Source organism: Eubalaena glacialis, chromosome 8 (assembly GCF_028564815.1).
Source record: "Eubalaena glacialis isolate mEubGla1 chromosome 8, mEubGla1.1.hap2.+ XY, whole genome shotgun sequence".
NCBI classification, from domain to species: domain Eukaryota; kingdom Metazoa; phylum Chordata; class Mammalia; order Artiodactyla; family Balaenidae; genus Eubalaena; species Eubalaena glacialis.
Window position 1 is genome coordinate 75,632,292 of NC_083723.1, and position 21,768 is coordinate 75,654,059.

A 21,768-nucleotide genomic window follows, 5' to 3' on the forward strand; every position below is an offset into this window, starting at 1 on the left:
GACGCCTCCTTTCCCCGAAAGTATCTAAGAGCTGCCCTAAAGCCTTCAGCCCCTTCCCCCAATACCGCACTCTGCTTAGAGCCCGTAGGCCTGTCCAGTTAAGTTATTTAAAATAAAAAGCGTAACAGAAGATGTCCAAGCAGGAAGAGAAAAAGAATACCCCCGGGAACTGGGTTAGTGTCGGAACGTGCCATTCGTTTCGAAGGGAGGAGAGTCCCCGGTGCGAATTATATCGCGGGTCTGAAGTCACTTACCGGACCTCCGATTCGTCAGGACCTGAGTACATAAAACACCAAAGACCGGGCGGAGCGCAGGAGGGGGCGAGGGGCCGGGAGTGGAGCCTGGCAGGGCCCGCGGGCCTGAAGCGCGTCCCCCGTGGGCTCCGGTGGTGCGGCCCGAGGCGGCCGCGGCGGGGAGGCGGGAGGCGCAGGGCTGCGGCACAGAGGGCAGCATGGCGTACCCCGGGCACCCTGGCGCCGGCGGTGGCTACTACGCAGGCGGGGTGAGTGCTGCCCGCCCGGGCTTGCGGCCGGGGTGCGACCCCTGGACGCCGGGGGCGCCGAGAGGCCACACGTGGCGACTGCGCGGGGGCGGCTCCCGGGCGCCCCCGCCTTGCCAGCCGCCTCGCCCCGGGCCCCTGCCGACCGGCCTCTGTCTCCAGCGCCCTCTTTCCCTCTGTCCCTTCTCCCCCCGGCTGGCTGCTCGGGGCCGGGGCGCGGGTGGTTTTTACCCAAGAAGCCCACCCTGTGACTCCCGGATCCGCGGCGTGAAATCGTGCACATGGGGTGTTGCCTTCCTCTCCGCCTTCCCTGAGAGCAACAGCCATTTTAATCTAGAATGGTCCTGCGGTCCACTTCTCCCTCTCTGAAAGAAAGTGGGAAAAACAGGAAAGTCAGGGAAAGTCCGTTAGAGTCAAAGACCTCCGGGAGGAAGGCCGCTTCGCCTTGCGTCAGGGATGCGCGTTGTCGTGGGAACTGTTTCCAAAAGAGAAAGTTCCCTCGCCTTGACACACCTCACCCCTCCCGAGGCTACACCTGTCTCAAAACGCTTTAAAAATACCATAAACGCTAGAAAAATGTAAGTTGCATGCCCAGGTTGCGTTTATCTCAGTAGCCTGCGGGTTAATGGGGATTTGTAAAGTTGCTTCACTTACACTGATGTCACTGTCAAGACTACTCATTTTGACCCTAGCTGCCGGTTTTTAAATTATAACGGGGTGAGAATGGGAGAAAGGGGAGGAGTGATTGCAGGTAGAGAGTTCCGGGTGGCAAACGACTGACAGCGAAAGCCTGGCAATTGCCTGGCTTTGCATGAGGCACTCAGTGGTGAAAGAATAAAACTTCGTCAGCGGAATGATGCATTTGTTTCCTGTCTTACAGTATGGAGGGGCTCCCGGAGGGCCTGCGTTTCCCGGACAAACTCAGGATCCGCTGTATGGTTACTTTGCTGCTGTAGCTGGACAGGTTAGCTTTTCCCTTTAACATTAAAGGACTGTCAGATTCTACATTTGTATTAACCTTTGTTATAGTGACACAGAAAAACAGGCTTTCCTCTGGAAAAGAGTTCCTTTGCTTCTGCACAAGAAAAAAAAAAGTTCATAGGCAGTTACTTATTTTTGAATATTCAGAACAAATTAGATCAAAGGGTTACTCGTGTTTATGTTACATTCAGAACTAAACTTGTGATTGAATTAGGGTCAGATTCAACAGAACAGGCTAGTATAAGTGTGCTTTGAAGATATGTAAGGTAGAAAGATGTCTTTACAACTGAATTGTCAGGGTCCATAGTGGTTTCCAGAGAAGAAATACCAGATCTGCTGAACATTAAACCCTTCTTTGTACAATTAAAAGCATGTGGTACTAGTAATTCTGTAGCCAGATTCTAGGGGACACTTTCTTTGGGTAGAGTTTGATTGTTAATCAGTTACCCCCTTAGGAAATAGGTATTTATGGTAAAAACCCACCAGCTTCAAAATAAGAAAGGTACTATATTTTTCTTACTATCAGGAAGTTAATCTTCTGAACAGTTTAGTTCCTCTTTGATGCAGATGCTGTTACTAGGTCAGCTCTTCCATGTACTTATTAGGTGTTGTGGTCTATTGACCCAGAGAGAGAAATTAAGGTCAGCACCCCAAGACCATTCACTTCTTTACATTCTAAGTCATATGACAAGCGGTAGTGCATCTTCAGGGAGGCCCCTTCCCTAGCTCCCAGGTCACTGAATGTATATGGTAAATATACATTTATATTTAACCCAACATGTATAACCCAAACATGTCCAGAGGGGGTGTCTGTGCTTATGAATTCAGCTTAGCTTTGTTTTGATCAAAAGCTAGAAATAACACAATCTTAATGTGAAAATGCCTTAGACTATTATGGAATAACAACCTACAACCACCTTTTAGAATAGCGCTCTAAGAAATACGGTTTGAGAAACACTGGAAAATTGAGTCTAAAACTGAAAGAGCTGCCCCTTAAGTATCTGCTTCATCTGTTAGTGATCATTATCTTTGAAACCACAAGACACGGCAAAGCTCAAGACTCCTTATTCTTAGATTGCCTGTGCCTGCAGCCATGTAAGTGACCCCCCCCCTGCTTAGCTTTCAGCAGCCCCGGCCTGCAGCAGCATGTCCATCGGTTTTCACATTATTGATCATGCCCCTCGTCTAGAACATATAATAGTCATGGACTTGAGGATTGAGGTATTTTATTTTAAAATCCCTAAAAATAACATGTACCTAGTTCTGACCTAGGTCAGCCAGTGAATAAGCACGGGGAACCTGTCTCCCAGGTATAATCGTGATCCAAAAAAAAACAATTCATCACATCATAAGCAAAGGTGATCACAGAGGACGCTTTCTGTGGGAACCAGACTTTTCATTTACTGATGTCATCTGTGTACCCTGCTCTCCACACACCCTGACAAAAAAACAAGCTAGAAAGAGTAATAAGACTTTGAATCAACTACATAAATAATTTTATTTTAAAACGCTTGCTTTGGCAGATTCCTAGCTTAGACTGAGAGTAGTTCAAGACAATTTTATTCATACATTTAAAAATATCATGTCTCAGTGGAAGAAACTGAATTCACCTCACTGTTTTATTAAAAGAGGAACCTTATACTTGAGAACATTTATGCCAAGTCTAATTCGGGAATTTAGTATTACCAATACCTTTTCATCATTTCCTCTAAAGTATAGGTGTAAGCAGCTTTCAGACTTGGTTAATTCTTGTGTAATGATTATTTAAAATAAAGCCTGAAATTGAGTGCCCACTTTACCTAGGTATTAAGAAATGTATTTTTTGTTTATGGCCCTAATACATTTGTGGAAGAGGCCTTAACAATTTGTCTTTCTTTCTGAATTAAATTGTTATGGGAAGTAGAGTGAGGAAAAAGAATGCCTACTTTTGGCAGGCATCCCTTTAAAAAAACTCTCATGCATGATAATATTCATTTTCTTTACCATTATTGCTACACTGAATACTGAATGTAAACAAAGAACTAGAAAGTACAAATCACGATTGTGATTCCTTTTCCTATTTTTTTTTTTAAAGGATGGACAAATAGATGCTGATGAATTGCAGAGATGCCTGACACAGTCGGGCATTGCTGGAGGATACAAGCGTAAGTTAGGAGCCCCAAAGTGTCTCTAGAAATACTCTTGTGTTTCATATTTCAGGTGTTACTTGTGATTATTATAGCCTTCAAGGAATCTGAGCTTTTCTGATCCAGCAAAGTTAAGAATTTCAAAAGCTGAATTCGGTTGGTTCTTTTGTATTTCAGAATGTTAATTTGAAAACAGTTCTTACTGAACCATTCCACACTACCCACCGGTTTAGTGGGTGTCTTGGATTTGGGTTCCATGTATCTGGAACCATTCAAACCAATGACAGTCTATGTGGCCTCCTCAGAAAATGAGGTAAGGTGCTGAAATGAAATCCACCAGGTCAGGTGTCGTTAATGATAGGAGCTAACATTCACTGCTGTTTGCCAAGAGCTTATTCTGTCTCTGAGCCTGGTGACACTTAGGGCTTTGAGTGGCTGGTCCTGTGCCCCTGGTCCCAGAGTGGCCTGTCCTGCATGCCTAGTTCTGAGTAGTTGGTCCTACCCTCCCTTTTCCCTGGTGCCTGGTCGCCAACCCCTAGTCCTCAAGGAGCCAGTTCTGCACTCCTGGTCTCAGCTCCTGGCAGCATGAACGCTCACCTTGACATCCCCCAGGTCTTTCCTCTTTCTACATCAGGCTAAGACGTGCCCTTCCTAATTGCTAAACTCTTTAGAGTAGTCCTCCTTCCTGCCACCCCCCAGTTCCTCACAGACTTCCCCTGTACTTACACCTGCTTCCTGCCTTTTGACTCTGCATGAGCTGCAGAGAGGGAACTCCTGCCAAGATGCTGCATCCCACACATGCCACATGCTTCCCTTCAAATCATGTCTTGACCATGATAGAGAATAGTGTCTTGGCTAATGTACATGACCTACCAACTTCTCTGCCAGTTGTTAATTGAGACAGAACATCAGATCGAAGCCTCAACTTCCCAGTAAGCTGTGAATTAAAACACTCAAACTAGGGAATTCCCTGGCGGTCCAGTGGTTAGGACTCGGTGCTTTCACTGCGGTGGGCCCGGGATTTGATCCCTGGTTGGGAACTAAGATCCCTAAGAAAAAAAAAAAAAACAACACTCAAACTAGAATTCACACTTGAAGACCCGTAGTGGCCATTTTTGACTGTTTGATATGGCACAGTTACTAGGTGGCTCTCTTTTTAAACTACTTGCATATCCATTTTTATCATCCTTTGTTTTATGACTTCAGTATCCAGTTAACATTTCCTAGTTGTGGGAATTAATACAAAAGAGGAACGTTTTGCATTTCTGTCATCTACCCTGGTCCTAAACAAAAGAAGCCCTTTTCTAGATTAGGGAATTTTTTTTTTTTTAAACTATTGTAGGCAATACATTTAAATCATTAGTTGTTAACCTCAAGCAATTGGAGCTGGTGAACAAAGAAGGTCTAATAGCAGGGTTTACAGAAGTGAGCCATGTCACAACATAGACTATTACTCTACACCCTTTCAGTAGAAGAGGTGTGGCCGGTTTTCAAATCGAACAAAGTGGGCAGTATATCCTTGGAGAGCAGTCCTTTTAAAAATTTCATTTGAGAAAGCTGCATTTACTAATGATCTTAGATCACTGAGTTATAGAAAAGACATATCCTGAATCATCTGGATCATGTGATTGAATTAATTTGCTTGCTGTCATCTGGTTATGGAGGCTGTAATGAACCACAAAACCATCTTGGTTGTGAGATGTCAGAGTGAGTGTTGTAATGCAGAAGTTATACAGCCATTGGTCTTTTCAACCCAGCTTCCAAGCCAGAAAGTGCGGACGGGGTCTAGGGGTGGCAGGGGGGACAGAGAAACCTATGGCACCTTCTTAACCAGTTTAAGAGGGAGCAGTCATGCCTAGAGGTGGCGCTGATGAGGGAAGTTGCTCTTTTTTCCTCCAGTGTAGTAGTTGTTCCTCTGTGGTAAGGTTGAGAGAAACAACTGCAGGTGGGATTTTCCTGCTAGGTCTGTTACGTTGTGGATTTCCACTAGAAGAAAAGTTGTTTGAGGTATTTTAGCAGAATGAACAGGAGAAAGGAGATAAGAGTCAAGATAAAATTATAACAAAGATTCTTTTGAAATTATTTAAAATAGGATTAGCATTAGTAAAAGCTCTTTCTGGGGAAAAAAAAAATACTATTAAAATTGAACAAGGGTTCTCCTCACCCGAACTTATTAGATGTCAGTGTTCTAACTCATTGGAACTGCCCAGAATGGTGACTTTTCTGTTTTGTTCACTGCCTGCCTCATTCCCTCCCTTCTCAGTCCTCTCACAAAAGAGGACCAGATTTCTGTTCTCCCTGGCAAAGAGCTCTAACCTGTCATTCTCCTCCTCTAAAAATTCTGAGTAGCTCCATGGTGCCCATATAAAACAAAAGCTAGACAGCCTTGCAGGAATTCCGTCTCCTCAGTGATGCAGCCTCATCTAACGGTAATTTCTCCCACTTCCTTTGCCTGTCCGGACTTCACTGCTTCTCTCTGTGCTTATGCAGGTCCCTAGCTCTACATGGCTGTCGCCAGATGTCCCCAGTCTTTTCTGTTGTTCAAAACTTGGCTTAAATGCTGCTGCTTCTATGAAGTCTTTCTTACCAAGAAGGAGCCTCTCCTCAGCATCTGGTAGTTTTGGGTGCCTCCATTATGGCTTACCGTCCTCTACCTTGTGCACGTGACTTAGCTTTAACTTCAGACTGTCAGCTGGGCCAGGTTCCAGTGTCACGTTTGTATCTCCAATGTCCCTGGTACCCTGAGCCCTGCACATAATGAATATTTAATAGGCATTTGATGAATTAATGAGTATGGAAGACTTCCTAAAATGGAAAAATCATATACCCATATTTGAATTTTGACTTAAGATTGATATTTACCTAAGGGATTATACATTACTTTTAAGTATCAGTGAAAATCAGAAGAGTCCGTTTAAAACCCATATCCTCCTTAGGCTTTTTGATAGGGGTATACAGCTTCCTGCATAGGGATGAGAATTCAGTCTCACTCATTCATTTGGCCAACCAACACATTTCTAATGGACACCTACCACGTGGTAGGTGCTGGGGTCTGCAAGCTCCAACAGTGCCTGGGGAACATGGTGCAAAGCGCTGGGGTAGGTGACGGGTTTACCTTTTACTGTAAGCTGTGGGGTCACATCAGAGGGGCCAGTAACCCAGACAGAGGTCAGGAAAGTTTTCCTTGCAGAATCGATACCTCAACTGAGGAGAAATGAAAGTTGAGCAGAAATGATGCAGACCAAGAAGTGAGTGAGGTAGGGAAGCTGTGTGCCAGGCAAATAGAACAGTGTGTACCCAGAGATGAGAGGGGGGATGGTTCAGTCAAGGGACTGGGAGAAATTGACCAGAGATAGCTTATGGGGTTGAATGAACAGTGGGAAGGGAGCTGAACTGAGAAAATATGTGTATGATCTTATATGCCAATTAAGGTGTTTGGACTTCATCCTGAGGGCAGTGGAACACCTCCACTGGCTCTTAAGTAGAAAAGCACCTATTACCCTGGCTGTGCGAGAAAGACCAAATTGGGGAGTATGGGCGTGGGGAACGTGGGGAGTCAGGGATACCAGTTAGGTGGCCCTTGGAGTCAAAGAGATGAGAGAAGTGCTGACTACACGGGGGACAGGACAGTGGGACTGGAGTTGGATGGGTCCTAAGGCTGTTCAGAAGGTGATCAAATGTCAAGGGAGAGGGGATTGTGGACTTGCCCAGGTTTCTGGCTCAGGGGGCTGAGTGGGTAACGGTGTCATTCACAGACCTGGGAGACAGGGACTGGCTGCTTCCTGGCCGCCAGAAGCCTCGCTTTACATCCACACACAGTTGGCCCTGTCCTGTGGTTGTCAGGCCCTCTGGAGCAGCAGTCCTTACACTGCAGCAGCTGCAGCATCCCCTGGAAGGTTTGCTGAAACCAGATTGCCGGGCCCTGCTCTAGCATTTCTCTTTAGGATCTGGGGTGAGACCTGAGAATCTGCATCTCCAAACAGGTTTCCGGGCCTGCTGGTCCAGGTTGAACCAGCTGCTTTAATGTGAATATATATCCCCTGGGGATCTTGTTAAAAGCGCAGATTCTGATTTTGTTGGTTTATGTTAAGGGCTGAGATGCTGCAGTTCTAAAAGCTCCCAGGTGAGGAAAAACAGAGTTAATTATAAGGGAACACCCATAAGGCTATCTGCTGATTTCTCTGCAGAAGCTTTGCAGGCCGGAAGGGAGTGGCATGATATATTCAAAGTCTTGAAGGGGAAAAACCTGCAAACTAGGATACTCTACCCAGCAAGATTATCATTTAGAGTAGGAGAGAGAAAGGATTTCTCAGACAAGCAAAAACTAAAAGAATACAGCAATACTAAACATATCCTAAAAGATATATTGAAAGGTCTTCTCTGAATAGAAAAGAAGCAAGAATCTATAGGAAAGAGAAAAGCACAATTGGAAAGTAAATTATTTAAATAAGCCAGTATCCAGATTAAAAAAAAAAAAAAAATCCCCAAAATATTTTTGAAAGCGATGATAACTACAATGAACAGCAAAAGGATAAACGTGAAGATGTAAAAGAGGACCTCAAAATCATAAAATGTGGAGGAGGACAGTAAGAAAAAAATTTTTTTTTTTTTCAGAATGTATTTGAGCCTATATGACTATCAGTGTAAAGAAACTAGATATAGTAGTGGGTTAACATACTTGAAAAACAGGGTAACCACAAATCAAAAACATACAGTAGATTCACAAAAACCAAAAAGAAGTGAACACAAGTGTAATACAAAAGAAAACCATCTGTTACAAGGCCTGCGCTTGCCCAGTTTTGAGACCGAAGAAAGAGCCCGGAGTCAGCGACAGAGACATCAGTGGTTTAATGGCCGGGGGAGCTTACACGTCTGAAGCAAGGTCCTGGAGCGGCACCCCACCGTGTGCAGCAGAAGGCCGGCAGGACCTGGCAGCAGGCTTCACTCCAGAGGGGAAGGGGAGACTGCCAGTTACAAGGCGGGGTTACGTCAGGTGGGCTCATTCGTTACCAGGGAAGCCAGCAGAGGGGCACTCACCGCCCCTTCGATAAGAACAATCACCAGCTGGGGCCCAGGGCAAGTACGTAGGAAGGCCAGTCCTGTGCGTAGGGTAGAGGTGACGCAGGCCCTGGTCGGGCAGCGGATGTACAGGGAGAGAGAGAACAGGCATCTTGAGTGGCCTGACCATACGCCATCAAACCACAAAAAGAAAAACGAAAAGAAAAAAACAAAGAAGAAACAAAAGCTCCCAGGTGATATTAATAACAGTCCAGGAATCACACTTTGAGTAGAAGAGTGGTCTCAATCTTGACTACTCACTAGAATCATCTGAGAAGCTTTAAAAAAAAAAAAACAAAACTAATGCCTGAGGCCCATAGTCAGATTCTGATTTAATTGTTCTGTGGTGGTGGTGACTATAGTTAACAAAAGTTGTTGAGAGAGTACATCTTAAAACTTCTCACCACACACACAAAAGGTAGCTATGTGAGGTGATGGATGTGTGTTAATTAGCCTTATTATGGTAATCATTTTGCAGTATATACGTATAGAAAATCATTACAATGTACACCTTAAACTTACACAATGTTATATGTCAATAATATCTCAATAAAGCTGAAAAAATAATAATAATTGTTCTGTGGTGCAGCCCAGGTGTCAGGATCTTTTAAAGCCTCTGGGTGATTCTGATAAGCACCCAAGGGTTGAGAACCTCTGGTCTCCACTAGAGAGACTTCATACCTCCACACAACTTAAACATCAGAGTGAAGAACCAACCAACTCTTTCTCAAAAGTGTAGAAAAGTGTTGCCTCCTCTCAGAGAATTGTCTCTGTGGATCAGATGGAGGTTGAAGGACCAAAATAGAAACAGTCCCCAACCTTTTATTTCAGGGTTCCAGGATATGCCAAACAGAGGAATCTATTAAAAGTAGAAAACCTATAGTTTGTAATGTTTGGAGACATTACAGTAATAAGAGTTAGCTTAGTTGTGTTTTAAATTCACTTTTGTTAGAGATAAAAATGAAGCTAATAACAGCTGTAAGAAATGTTAATTCTGTGTGCATCTTAACAAACTTGTCAAATTTATGCTAGCTTTGCCCACGTGACCCTTGTCACTTCTTCCTTCTAGTTTTACAGCTTCTTTGTACCTCAGAATACTTCCTCAAAGTCATTGGTAAGGTGCAAGGAATTCTTTATTTTTAATTTATTAATGCTTAGAGTACCAGTAGGCCATTAACCAATAAGTGTATCCTAGCTTGGTTGTCTAAGTGAGGTATGGAAATGCCCTCAGAACACCCTTGAACTGTAAGTAAACTAAAACGGTTTCTGAACAGTGGCCATCACTAAGTGGGTCATCGGGTCTTAGTCCAGAATGCTCTTGTTTAACACACAGTTCTAGCAAGCGTATTTATCTTATTGTCTATGAAAAGAGGCCATAGGCTGTTTGGGGTAGGAGGTGACCATTCAGTGTCTGACATTAAAGGGAAAAGAAAGAAAAACAAATGATCAGACTCAGAGCTAGCAAAACCAGCTAGAGTCAATTGTGATTAGGAACAAAGCAACCCAACCCTCCCATTCACCATGGTGGATAATAATACATTGTGGTTCATTATGGTGAATTGAACTCACTATATTACAGTTTCAAAAGCAAGAAAGAATATAATACTTTTTAAAAACTATGTTAGAGAAAAGTTTAAGCTTATCCAAAAATAGAGGTAATTATACAGTGAACTCCTGTATACCCATCACTCAGCTTCAACAGTTATCAATGTGTTGCCATTCTTGTTTTATCTATAATCCTGCCCATGTTCTTTTAAAGCAAATTCCAGATCTCTTAACATTTATTCCACCTACAAATAACTTCAGTGTATACTTTTCTTAAAGATAAGGACACTTTTTTCCCCCCAATTTCAAAACCATAAATCACACCTAAAAATATTAACAGTACTATGCAAAACTTTTTAAAAAGATTTCTATTAAAGTTGTTAAAATCAAATTTGGGTTCTGGATGGAATCCTATCTAGCCGGAAAAAAAAAATCTACTTCAAAGCTCCATGAATTTAGTTCCACGTAGATTGAGCAGCATATAAAAATAAAAGTGTATAAATAATCACATTCCTAATTAATTTGAACATATCCAATGTAATGTGAATTTTTGAAATTGTATTAATATGTATGTACTTTTCTTGATTTAACAGCTTTTAACCTGGAGACTTGCCGGCTAATGGTTTCAATGCTGGATGTATCCTTTACCTTGATTGTGGCCTAGAGTATTTTTTTCTGGATAAAAAAAAAATCCTTCCTGAAGGAATTCATCTAAGGATTAATACCCGGTAAACACAAAGTGACAAATGACCACAAAAAAGTTTTCCGAAATCATTAGCTTTCAAGATGGTATTTGGTGTGAAAAAGGAAGCAAGTTTAGTAAGTAAAACATTCGTTATTTAAGAATTTGAGGAAGCATCAAAGACAAACAAGTATAGAAACCGGAGCAGTCAGGGAGGCTTTTTCACCGTGACGTTGATTGCCCTGCATGATTCAAACCTGGCCTTCAAGCAATGGGATTTTTCACATCACAGTTGTAAGACTAGTTTAGCTAGTGCTGATGGTATGGTTCTTTCATCCCACCTCATTTTCCAAAAGTGAAAACAGTGGGTCTGGGAGGGCTTACCAAGGGAGTGTTAGGGCTAAAGAGGACCCCGGACAGAAGGACAAGCAGCATAGCCTGGGCCACCCAGAAAGTGCAGCCCAGTTTGGTTGTTACAGGTGGCTCACAATGGCCTCGTTATTTCCTTGTAATCACATCATATCAATTATCTTTTTTCCCCAGGGGAAATAGGTACCTCAGAGCTTTTTCTCCATAGGCCCTTTTTATTATATCATTAGTCTCTTGTCCTATCATGTCCAAAAGAATGTATAACATTTTTAACCTTTTCAGCAGAAAGAATATTAAATTCCCTTATTCTTGACCTTTGATTTAATCATTAGAAAATGTTGCAAAATAAAGATGCGCTAATCCTTGATTACAGTTCAGAGAGATATGTCAGGCACAATGGGTTTCAACGAGTTTAAAGAACTCTGGGCTGTACTAAACGGCTGGAGACAACACTTTATCAGTTTTGACAGCGACAGGAGTGGAACAGTGGATCCCCAGGAATTGCAGAAGGCCCTGACAACAATGGGTGGGTATGACTGACTCCACCTCTCTGTTCATTGGTAGAAGTAATTTTTTTTTTTTAATCTCTAAAACTAAGTGCTACATGAAGGTGGTTTCTATTTGTAGAAGTAGTGCATATTCATAATTTAAATGAGCCCTCTCAGTCCTAAAAATTTGGGGGGGCTTGATTATTTTTAATGGTCTTCTTGTAATCCTTGATTTTTTTTTTTTTTGCTGGACGATTTTTCTTCCTTTCAGGATTTAGGTTGAGTCCCCAGGCTGTGAATTCAATTGCAAAACGATATAGCACCAATGGAAAGATCACCTTCGATGATTACATCGCCTGCTGCGTCAAGCTGCGAGCTCTAACAGGTGTGTCCTTTGAGATCACTATTAAGCATGTCTGGCAGAATAACTGTTGTCTCAGAAATTTTTTTCACATTACTAAGTAACCTGCCGTTAAAATAATCCTAACTAAATTCCCTGGTGGTCCAGTGGTGAGGACTCCATGCTCTCACTGTTGAGGGCCCAGGTTCGATCCTTGGTCGGGGAACTAAGATCCCCCAAGCCAGCGGCATGGCCAAAAAAAATCCTAACTAAACTTTACTAAAATGTTCCAAAACATAACAAGCTAACTGATACGTTTTTGATCAGAGTATGAGCAATATTCTGTGATTTCTCCCTAGAATGTGAAATACTTGAAAAAAGTGAAATTACCCATTGGTAGCTCTTCCCTATTTCCTCCTGTTGGAAAGATTTAAAATGGTGGTCTCTGTTTCAGATGTCCTTCTTAAATGTAGCTGTATGAATAATCTCTACTTTTCTCTCCCCTCTATTCTTTTTCTTTCTTTTGTATTTTTTTTCTTGTTTCGTTCCTCTCTTTAGCTTCTTACCCTTTTTAATATCTGGTTTTATGATTTTTTTGCATCCTGACACAAATTTGAGGGTGGATTTTCTTTTTTCTTTTTTTTTAAACATCTTTATTGAAGTATAATTGCTTTACAATGGTGTGTTCGCTTCTGCTTTATAACAAAGTGAATCAGTTATACATATACATATGTTCCCATATCTCTTCCCTCTTGCATCTCCCTCCCTCCCACCCTCCCTATCCCACCCCTCTAGGTGGTCACAAAGCACAGAGCTGATCTCCCTGTGCTATGCGGCTGCTTCCCACTAGCTATTTTACATTTGGTAGTGTATATATGTCCATGACACTCTCTCACCCTGTCACATCTCACCCCTCCCCCTCCCCATATCCTCAAGTCCATTCTCTAGTAGGTCTGTGTCTTTATTCCCATCTTGCCACTAGGTTCATCATGACCTTTTTTTTTTTTTTTTCCTTAGATTCCATATATATGTGTTAGCATACTGTATTTCTTTTTCTCTTTCTGACTTACTTCACTCTGTATGACAGACTCTAACTCCATCCACCTCATTACAAATACCTCCATTTCATTTCTTTTTATGGCTGAGTAATATTCCATTGTATATATGTGCCACATCTTCTTTATCCATTCATCTGTGATGGACACTTAGGTTGCTTCCATGTCCTGGCTATTGTAAACAGAGCTGCAATGAACATTTTGGTACATGACTCTTTTTGAATTATGGTTTTCTCAGGGTATATGCCCAGTAGTGGGATTGCTGGGTCGTATGGTAGTTCTATTTTTAGTTTTTTAAGGAACCTCCATACTGTTCTCCATAGTGGCTGTATCAATTTACATTCCCACCAACAGTGCAAGAGTGTTCCCTTTTCTCCACAGAGGGTGGATTTTCTTATTAAAGTAAACCCTTTTCATTTAATAGGACAGAGCTCAAATGGGTGGAATATCTGATCACAGCTGTTTGTCACATTAAGGACTCCATCCATCTATTTCCTAATTAAGCAATATCTATGTTATTAAGAAGTCGGAAACTCTGTGCTTCCATCACAATTAAGGAATGGTCTCGGAAGTCAGTGCAGCTTTTACTGACTTTGGGATGAGGCGTTTTCTTCCAGCTCCATGTTGAGAAAGACAGTTGGCCAACTTCTGCACGTTGTGTTATTTGGTTGCATATTAAATCTATTCATATTGGTACAGTTGGTTTCTTTGCTTTGGTCTTTTGTTTATGCTGGCTGGTTGTACAATTTAAATGTTACTGCATTTTGAACCCAGTGCCAACATAATTAACTATTATAATTTCAGATAAGATGCTTAAACAAACTCATAAATTTTACTGTGGTGTTTTACAGACAGCTTTCGAAGACGGGATACTGCTCAGCAAGGTGTTGTGAATTTCCCATATGATGATGTAAGTCTCAGTAAATTTGGAACTGACAAAATACAAAAATGCACATATTTTCGGTTTAGCAGCTGCTGCAGTTATGAGTACACTTTAAAAAGGCTTGTGTGTAAACATGTTTATTTCTTCTGCTTAAAGGTGTGTTCTCTTCAGTGTGCATTAACTTCTCCGGCGACAGTCCCGCTCTGTTTCCAAGAACGGAGAGGTGGCCTGTAGAGCAGAAAGTGCATAGGCTTTGGCCTCAGAAGGGCCACTTAAGGAGTATCTGAAAGTCCTGACCCAAGTTCCATTTTCCCTGAAAGAGGGGTAATCAGCCCGGCCTTGCAGGAATGCTGCAGGAATTAGCAGTGCCCAGGGCCTCACTGGTGTTGGAAGAATGCAAAAGAAAACTGAGAGCAAAGGCAGAGTCTATTGCTGTGTATTTGGTGGTGAAGCAAACATTTCACAGCGAATACTGATGCTTCTACACTCAGGTTTCTGATTTGCAAGGGAAGGGTCAGATATTCTGTTTCTGTGCATCCATATACTGGCCTGCTAGAATTTATTTTAATAAAGCAGATTTTAAGGGAATAAACCATTTTAAAGGCAGTCTGGTAGACTAGTGGGGTAAGACTGCAGTTCTGAAGTTCCCCATGGGATAGAATGGTATAAACTGTACTGTTACTTGTGAGTAGGTGCCTTTGATCATGACCATGTCTAGAGTAAGATATTATTTGGAATTTAAATAATTCTTTGTCCATTGGGGTAAGATCAGCTTCTTGTAAGAAGCTTTGATGTGAGAAACCCATTGGGTTTTATATATTAGACTGCTTCCTTCAAAAAATGAACCTTTCCACTCATCATTTACTCCTATTTTGAAAAGGATTTTTTTTAATCCACAATTCAAATGAGAATACCAAAAGGTAAGCTGCCTGAAAGTAAGCTAGGCTGTATTCTGTGTTCTGAGGTCTGCAGTGTAACGCTGATTTTTCTCTTTCAGTTCATTCAGTGCGTCATGAGTGTTTAAATCAGGAGGAAGACCTATGAAGATAATCCACATTCATTCCGACTGGAGTTCTCCTTTGCTCTTTGCCTTTGGTAATTGTGTGCAAACTTACACAGCCACTTTTCCTTAACAGCTGTTGTAAAGGTTTATTACTTTATGTACAACTGAAGTTTTTAGTTTTGATAATATATTCTTTGGAATGTTATTAATATCAGATCTGGTCAGTTAAACACCATTAAGAACTTCCTTGAGCCATTGTTAATCATGCCTTATTTTCTTGCTAAGCCTCTTTTATGTAAATTTAAGTGTGCAAATTGTTTAAGGCACATTATGTATTTTTCATTGTAAGCTACTAAAACCTTTTCATCAGACTACAGCCGTTGTCGTCCCTCTTTTAGAAGGGCTTTTACGTGGTATTGAAAGCTTTATGTGTGGCATAGTCTCGTCATGTAAATGGTTTAGACCCACTTGGATGCAAAAAAAACAACAAAAAAACAAACCTGGTAATATGTCAGGAATCTCCTGAGTGGAAACTTAACACAAGCTTAAAGGCTTACAGATATTTTGATGGCTGTATAAATGGAAACTGGTTGAATAATTTGAGTGGCAAATACTGCCTGTCATCAAGTTCCTTCTTGTCATCATCCATGTAGACCTTTGCTAACTATACTTAAAAATCTTGAACATTATGAGCTTAACGATGTAAAACAGAAAATTGATAGGAAAAGACTAAAGGAATATATGAAAATATTAACTGGTTATTTTTGGCTAATGGGATTCTAGGTGACTAATTCCCTTTATGCATTTCAGTATTTTCCAAGTTTTCTATAATGTGTGTGCTTTCCTTTTAAAATCAGAAGATGCTAATTTTTAAAACGGTGATACATCCATTTTGATATACCATGTGTTCACACTTACATTAAAAAATGTACACAGTACAGACGTAGAGAATGGACTTGAGGACACGGGGAGGGGGAAGGGTAAGCTGGGACGAAGTGAGAGAGTGGCATGGACTTATTATATATACCTCCAAATGTAAAATAGATAGCTAGTGGGAAGCAGCCACATAGCACAGGGAGATCAGCTCAGTGCTTTGTGACCACCTAGAGGGGTGGGATAGGGAGGGTGGGAGGGAGACGCAAGAGGAGGAGATATGGGGATATATATGTATAGCTGATTCACTTTGTTATAAAGCAGAAACTAACACACCATTGTAAAGCAATTATACTCCAATAAAGATGTTAAAAATATATATGTACACAGTAAAAGGACTGGAAAGAGTATACAAAAATGTTGATGTGGTTTCCACTGGAAGTCAGAATTATGAGCTCATTTTCCTTCTTCCTGCTACTCTTCCAAATATTCTCTGACAAGCAAGTATTACGTTTATAATGGAAGACATTTTTTTTTTTTTAATTTTTAAACCATGTACTAGTAAGGTCTGGATTCTAATGCTGGCTGTGCCTCTTACTAAATATGTGGTTTGATCATTTTAGATAAACTCAGAGCCTCAATTTCCCCATCTTGGAAAGGAGGTAATACATGCCTCCTGGGGTAGTCCGAATATGAAAAAGTGTTGGCATGATAAGCACCAGTAATGTTTCTGTTTCTTAAATTTAAAGCTGGCCTGGTTTGCTCTTTTTAGCAAAAGAGCTTAACAGATAAAACAATGAAATCAGTCTCCCTGCCAGCAAAATATCTCTTATTTTAGGGCACAATGTGAGAGTAACCATTCAGATGATCAATTAGTTGTCAACGAATGAAAAATAAAACATTTTCTAAGCATCTTTAGCCTCATTCCACTAACTTTTTTCAAATATTGCGTGCACGCTCTCTCTCTCTCCATACACACACACACAGATATATACATTTAACAAATATTTATTAAACCCTAACTTATGTATTTCTGTCATGTAGTCACACTCAGGCTACATCTCAGAATGTGAGTCAACCTGCTTTCTATTAATTTCATGGTGAGCCTAGGTTTCATTCCAGATATACTGTCTGTGAGGTCACAAAGCCTGGCTTGAGCCTGAGCTGTCCAGAAGAGAACTAATGGGGGCTCAGAGGACCAGAAGGCAAGGAACTCACCTTCAGAGTCCCAGCACCTGGAGGCTTCAAATTCATCAGGATCCTCTGAGGAAATCATAGTTTAAGGAAATGGTCATTTCCTGGGTGACTAAGGTGGTAAGGAAGAAGGCCCTGGCTGACCAAAGGTTATGCACCGTTCTTGCACCATCTGACTGCTTTGGAAGGTCCCAAGGTGTGTTGCATCAGTCATGGTTCTGAATTTGCTTTTGGGTAAGTGCTAAAGTGTTACAAAACTGTCTCTGGAAATAATTCAGCTTTAATTATTGATATCCTTATCTCCTCCACTTCTACTTTCACTGTTTCTTTCTGAAAGCGTACAGCCTGGTCTTCAGTATGTCCTGCAGTTAGAGAGTTTCCTTCCCCTTGACAAATATGACATATCCATCCTCTTTCTTTAATACAGCCAAAATCCTCATTACAAGTGAATCTCGTGTTGCCTGATTTCTGTTTTATGGTGGGTTCTGTTTCACTCATTATATACATCCAGTGCAGCCTCACCGCCTTCTTCAAAACTGTTTTTTGGTCTACTTTTCTTAGAGCATCTAGTTGGAGCATAATAAAGCTGTGAGCTCAAACTTGAATACTTCAGTCATTTGGAGAATTAAGTTCCTCAAATCACCCCAAGATTTAATTTAATTTTGGGGATGAGTGCTTTATCATGGTGTGTCAAGAGATTTGTGATTATAAAGTACTTACAGCCCTTTCTGAGCACTTCCATAGGAACGTGGCCGCAGAGGCCTGTGCTTCCCCGGGGACAGTTGGCATAGATTTGCACCACAGCAGTCATATTTCATTAATCAGAGCTCTCATTCCTATTGAGCCAAAAAGTCTAGACTCCACTTCAGCGTGATGTTCCAGGCGGTACCGTCAGTCTACAAAACGGCACGTGAGCGAGAACTTCTGCTATCTCTGAGCTAGACTTTGCTTTTGCTTTGCTGAGTGTATTACTGTTTCAGTGTTTCTCTTAGTGGATTATTATATGCCTAAAATACTATAAACTGAAGAAATGGAGCTATATGTAATCACCATTTTTCTAATCTCATAATAAATGTACAAACCCTTGGTCAATGACTTCTGTTTTTCTCACATTAAAACAGTACTTTACTTAGAACTGGTTTTTTCCTCAGCAGACTAGGAGCTGAAGGCAAGGAAGTTCCAAGTGCCGGGGTAAAGACTGGTAGATGAAAGGGCTGCTGGGGAGATGATGAAAAGGCCGGGTGCAAAAATTCTTTAGGCAGTGAATTCATGGACCTAAACTGAGCCCATCCAAGGTGCAGTGCTTTACAGTCTGACACAAGTGAACTCATTAAATAAGCACCACTGCCTGGGCTCTAGGACAGCATATAGTAAATTGATCCTTATTAGGGTGAGGGAGAAAGTGTTCATGAAATAAGGCAGGTGGATTAATAGAGAAGACTCCACATGTCACCCAGCTGGGGCAATTGTCCAACAAAGTAAGCGTTCAGGCTTCACTAAAGGATCATGGTATTTCTCCCCATGCCGATGGTCCATTCTAGAACCGCGTGGAACAGAAAAGAAAGAACCCCCAGCAGCATGCCCACAGAGCTTCTGAAAGAGAAAGAGTGACTGGGAGAAAAGTAGGATTAAAGGGAGTCATGCATCAAAATAACAAATCTTTTATTGAAAGTCACTTTATTGATGTTACAATGAGAGTAACATAGAAAAGCGTGGTACCTTATTAGCTTCAGAAGTGAATACTAATAAAATTGTGCCAGAAATTTGAACCTTAAGTTACAGTGACCTTTAAAAACAGCAAGATTTTGTTTACCTACAGTATAACAACTTTATAACTTGAACAGCCATGAAACAAATCGCACTTGATCTGGAAAGCAGTTGCCATATATTTCAGTTGCTGTTTGCCAAAACCCGGTAATAATGTTTAAAGTAGCTTAAGAACCCGAAGTGCAGAGTAGCCGAGAGAATATAATGTTAAAATGAAGCCAAACTATGTACACCTGATTACCTGGTTACCAAAAGTGAAACGGTGCTGCCATTAACACTTCCCCAAGCAGTGTCTTCCACTAGCTGTAGATGGGACATCACCCCTTGAAGATGATAGATGTGGAAAACATCAGTGCAGACCTACACTGGCTAACATATGAACTGCTATGTTCAGGTAAAAACGCTCAGTTTTTAAAAGAAGTTGTCTTTTTGTGATGCTAAATTGGAGAGGCAGGTCTCTTCCAGCAAGTTAAAAAAGGAGCACAGCATGTGCTTATTATTCTGAATAAACCTTTGCTAAGCATCTTTGAAGTTAGTGTAAAAAAAAAAAAGTTTTCCATACAAAACAATGATGTTGGGTCATTTTTACCCATTAAAAAGACTGGCTGTAGAATCACAGTTTGATTTTGTACCAGATTAGAAAAGTGGGGTTTCTCATCAGGCAGTGATACACATGTATAATTTAACAAGAACTCTTGTATTATTACTGAATAAATGTATTAATTTCTATCAGCACTTTCTGTATTGTGTTATCTAGTGTAACTTAGCACCACTGTGTTTAAAGATTTGGGGGCTCTTTGCATTTTTAAGAGCTTGACCATCGAAACACAAATCCACATCTGAAACTTCATAAACCGAGAGACTAAGCCCTAAAGTAAACATATCATAGTATAGTACACTATTGTATGCATATGTATTTTTTAACGAGAGGAAAATGCGCGTTTCTTCAAAAACTCATAAACTCTTCAAAAACAGTACTGATGAATTTGTTAAGCATATTATCTCAACATTGCTAGACTCATTGTATGCCTTTTCGTAAACAACGAAAAACAGAAAAGAAAAAAAAACGACACTTTTTCCGTGGTTTTGATTTCAAGGACACCTAAAAGCATGAAATGATGATGTCCTTAAGCCAAACCCCTGCCAGCCTTGAAGCACCTCCAGGTACGATACAGGTTCTATGAACAATGCAGCAGGGACAGCCACACCAGGCATTGGCCCATTATGACTAGACAATGAGGCTTTACACAGCCAACACAAACTGCAAAGCACACAGGTCTGCCCTAGGCACGCAGCACCTCTCCCTATCATACCACCAGCGGCCGACCTGTGCTCTTCCGCTGGCTTGGCTTCTGAGTTCTCCCTGGGACTCTCCACTCTGCTCCTATCCAGGGCTAAATGCCCCATGACCTCCCAAGCCTCGCTGTTTCTTATCTCCCCTCCAGCCTGAAACACACCCTGACAACCAATCTCTCAGTGACTTCCCAAGTTGCATAATCCATGCCCAGATGCCGATGGAAGGCTAAAAGTGCCTCTCCCCTAATTCCACACCCCCATGGTTCCCCGAGTGCCAATTCAGGCGAAGAAGTGACTTACCTCCATGACAGTGAAAGTTCCTAGTCAGGAGAAAAGGTCTGACAGCTACTGAAGAGAGAGCGACTTTGGAAGTAGGAAGGGTCTGGAAGCATCTCTCAAACCCACAGTGAGAATGCTTACTGTTTGTCAGGCTATGGATATAAAGGACAAAAATACTAGGCAGGTTTTTGTTGTTTCCGAATGTTTTGTGTTTCTACCTATAAACTGAACTGTAAGTTTGCTCCATTTGGGGGACTCTGACAAAGAAGAAACACTCCTGATTTCTAAGATCCCACTCCATCTTTGTTTTCTCAGCATCTGCAGGTGGGGTGGACAATTCCTCTTGGAATTGAAAGCACCCGCCCACAGAGCAGATGCTATGAGCATGCGCCGAAGGTTCCCAGCAGGTGTGGCTGCTCCGACCCCCCCCCCCCAGCCCCCCGCCCAGACCCCAGCACACACGCAGAGCCAGATAGGCTGCTCCCTCTCAGCTGATTTTCACAAGCGCAAGCTGGGCTCCTCAGGGTCCAATAAACAGGGGAAGCTGTTTAGGAAAGTTCTTAGCTCTGCCAGGCTGGAGGAAAGTTGCTGCCTCCGAAATCAGAAGTCTTAGCCCTTCAGAAAATATCTCAGAGGAGAAAAATTCAAAGTTTGAACCTCCAATTAAGCCCTATGTTTGCTTCGTATGTATTTTAAGCTAAAAGAATGAGAAATTCATCTTGACTCAATTTAAGAAAAGAAGTATTTGAGTGTCAGTTTTAGAGGAAACATGGGAAAGAAAAAAAAATAATTAGGAGCATAAAAAAGTAGACACTATGCTACAAATGGGAGTCAGAACGTTTCATGTAAAATTCATGTCAACTTACCAACTTGTACGATTGTACTTAAAATATGCTGCCCAGGGACTTCCCTGGCAGTCCAGTGGTTAAGACGCCGTGCTTCCACTGCAGGGGGAACAGGTTTGATCTCTCGTGGGGGAACTAAGATCCCACATGCGGCTTGGCCAAAAAAAAAAAAAAATGCTGCCCATAGGGGGCGTCCTGGTAGCAGGGGGCGGTGTTCTATCAGGCTGCGGGGGCAGCAGGCCTGCTTCCCTTCCTTCCCTCACTGCCTTTATTCAGCTCCCCTTCCCATACACTCGGCAAGCTACTCGGTAAGTTCCAGTATATTCCCTTTCCTTTTTAAGTAAAATAAAGTAAAATAAAATAGTCTTCTCTTTACATAAGGATTTATTATCATGTCGAATAACACAAGGAAATATTTAAAGCACTAAATATATATGTTAAAATAGAACTACATGACAGCAGGAAATGAAGAATGGATGAGATTA

At 41.7% G+C, this 21,768-nt stretch overlaps 1 protein-coding gene across 1 annotated transcript; it reads left to right on the forward strand.

The window, feature by feature from the left end:
• The first annotated feature begins 392 nt into the window (after positions 1-392).
• Positions 393-18,191, forward strand: SRI (sorcin). Its single transcript, XM_061197835.1, has 8 exons — positions 393-502; positions 1,380-1,463; positions 3,555-3,624; positions 10,803-10,846; positions 11,639-11,786; positions 12,020-12,133; positions 13,995-14,053; positions 15,024-18,191. The coding sequence occupies exons 1-8, from the start codon at positions 452-454 to the stop codon at positions 15,048-15,050; spliced, it is 597 nt and encodes a 198-aa protein (XP_061053818.1). The 5' UTR covers positions 393-451; the 3' UTR covers positions 15,051-18,191.
• The last annotated feature ends 3,577 nt before the right edge of the window (positions 18,192-21,768 follow it).

Coding starts and splice junctions, on each gene's coding strand:
- SRI (XM_061197835.1), top strand. CDS start 452: ATGGCGTACCCCGGGCACCCTGGCGCCGGCGGTGGCTACTACGCAGGC. Junction 12,134..13,994: donor CAAGCTGCGAGCTCTAACAG/GTGTGTCCTTTG, acceptor GGTGTTTTACAG/ACAGCTTTCGAAGACGGGAT. Junction 14,054..15,023: donor TGAATTTCCCATATGATGAT/GTAAGTCTCAGT, acceptor TTTCTCTTTCAG/TTCATTCAGTGCGTCATGAG.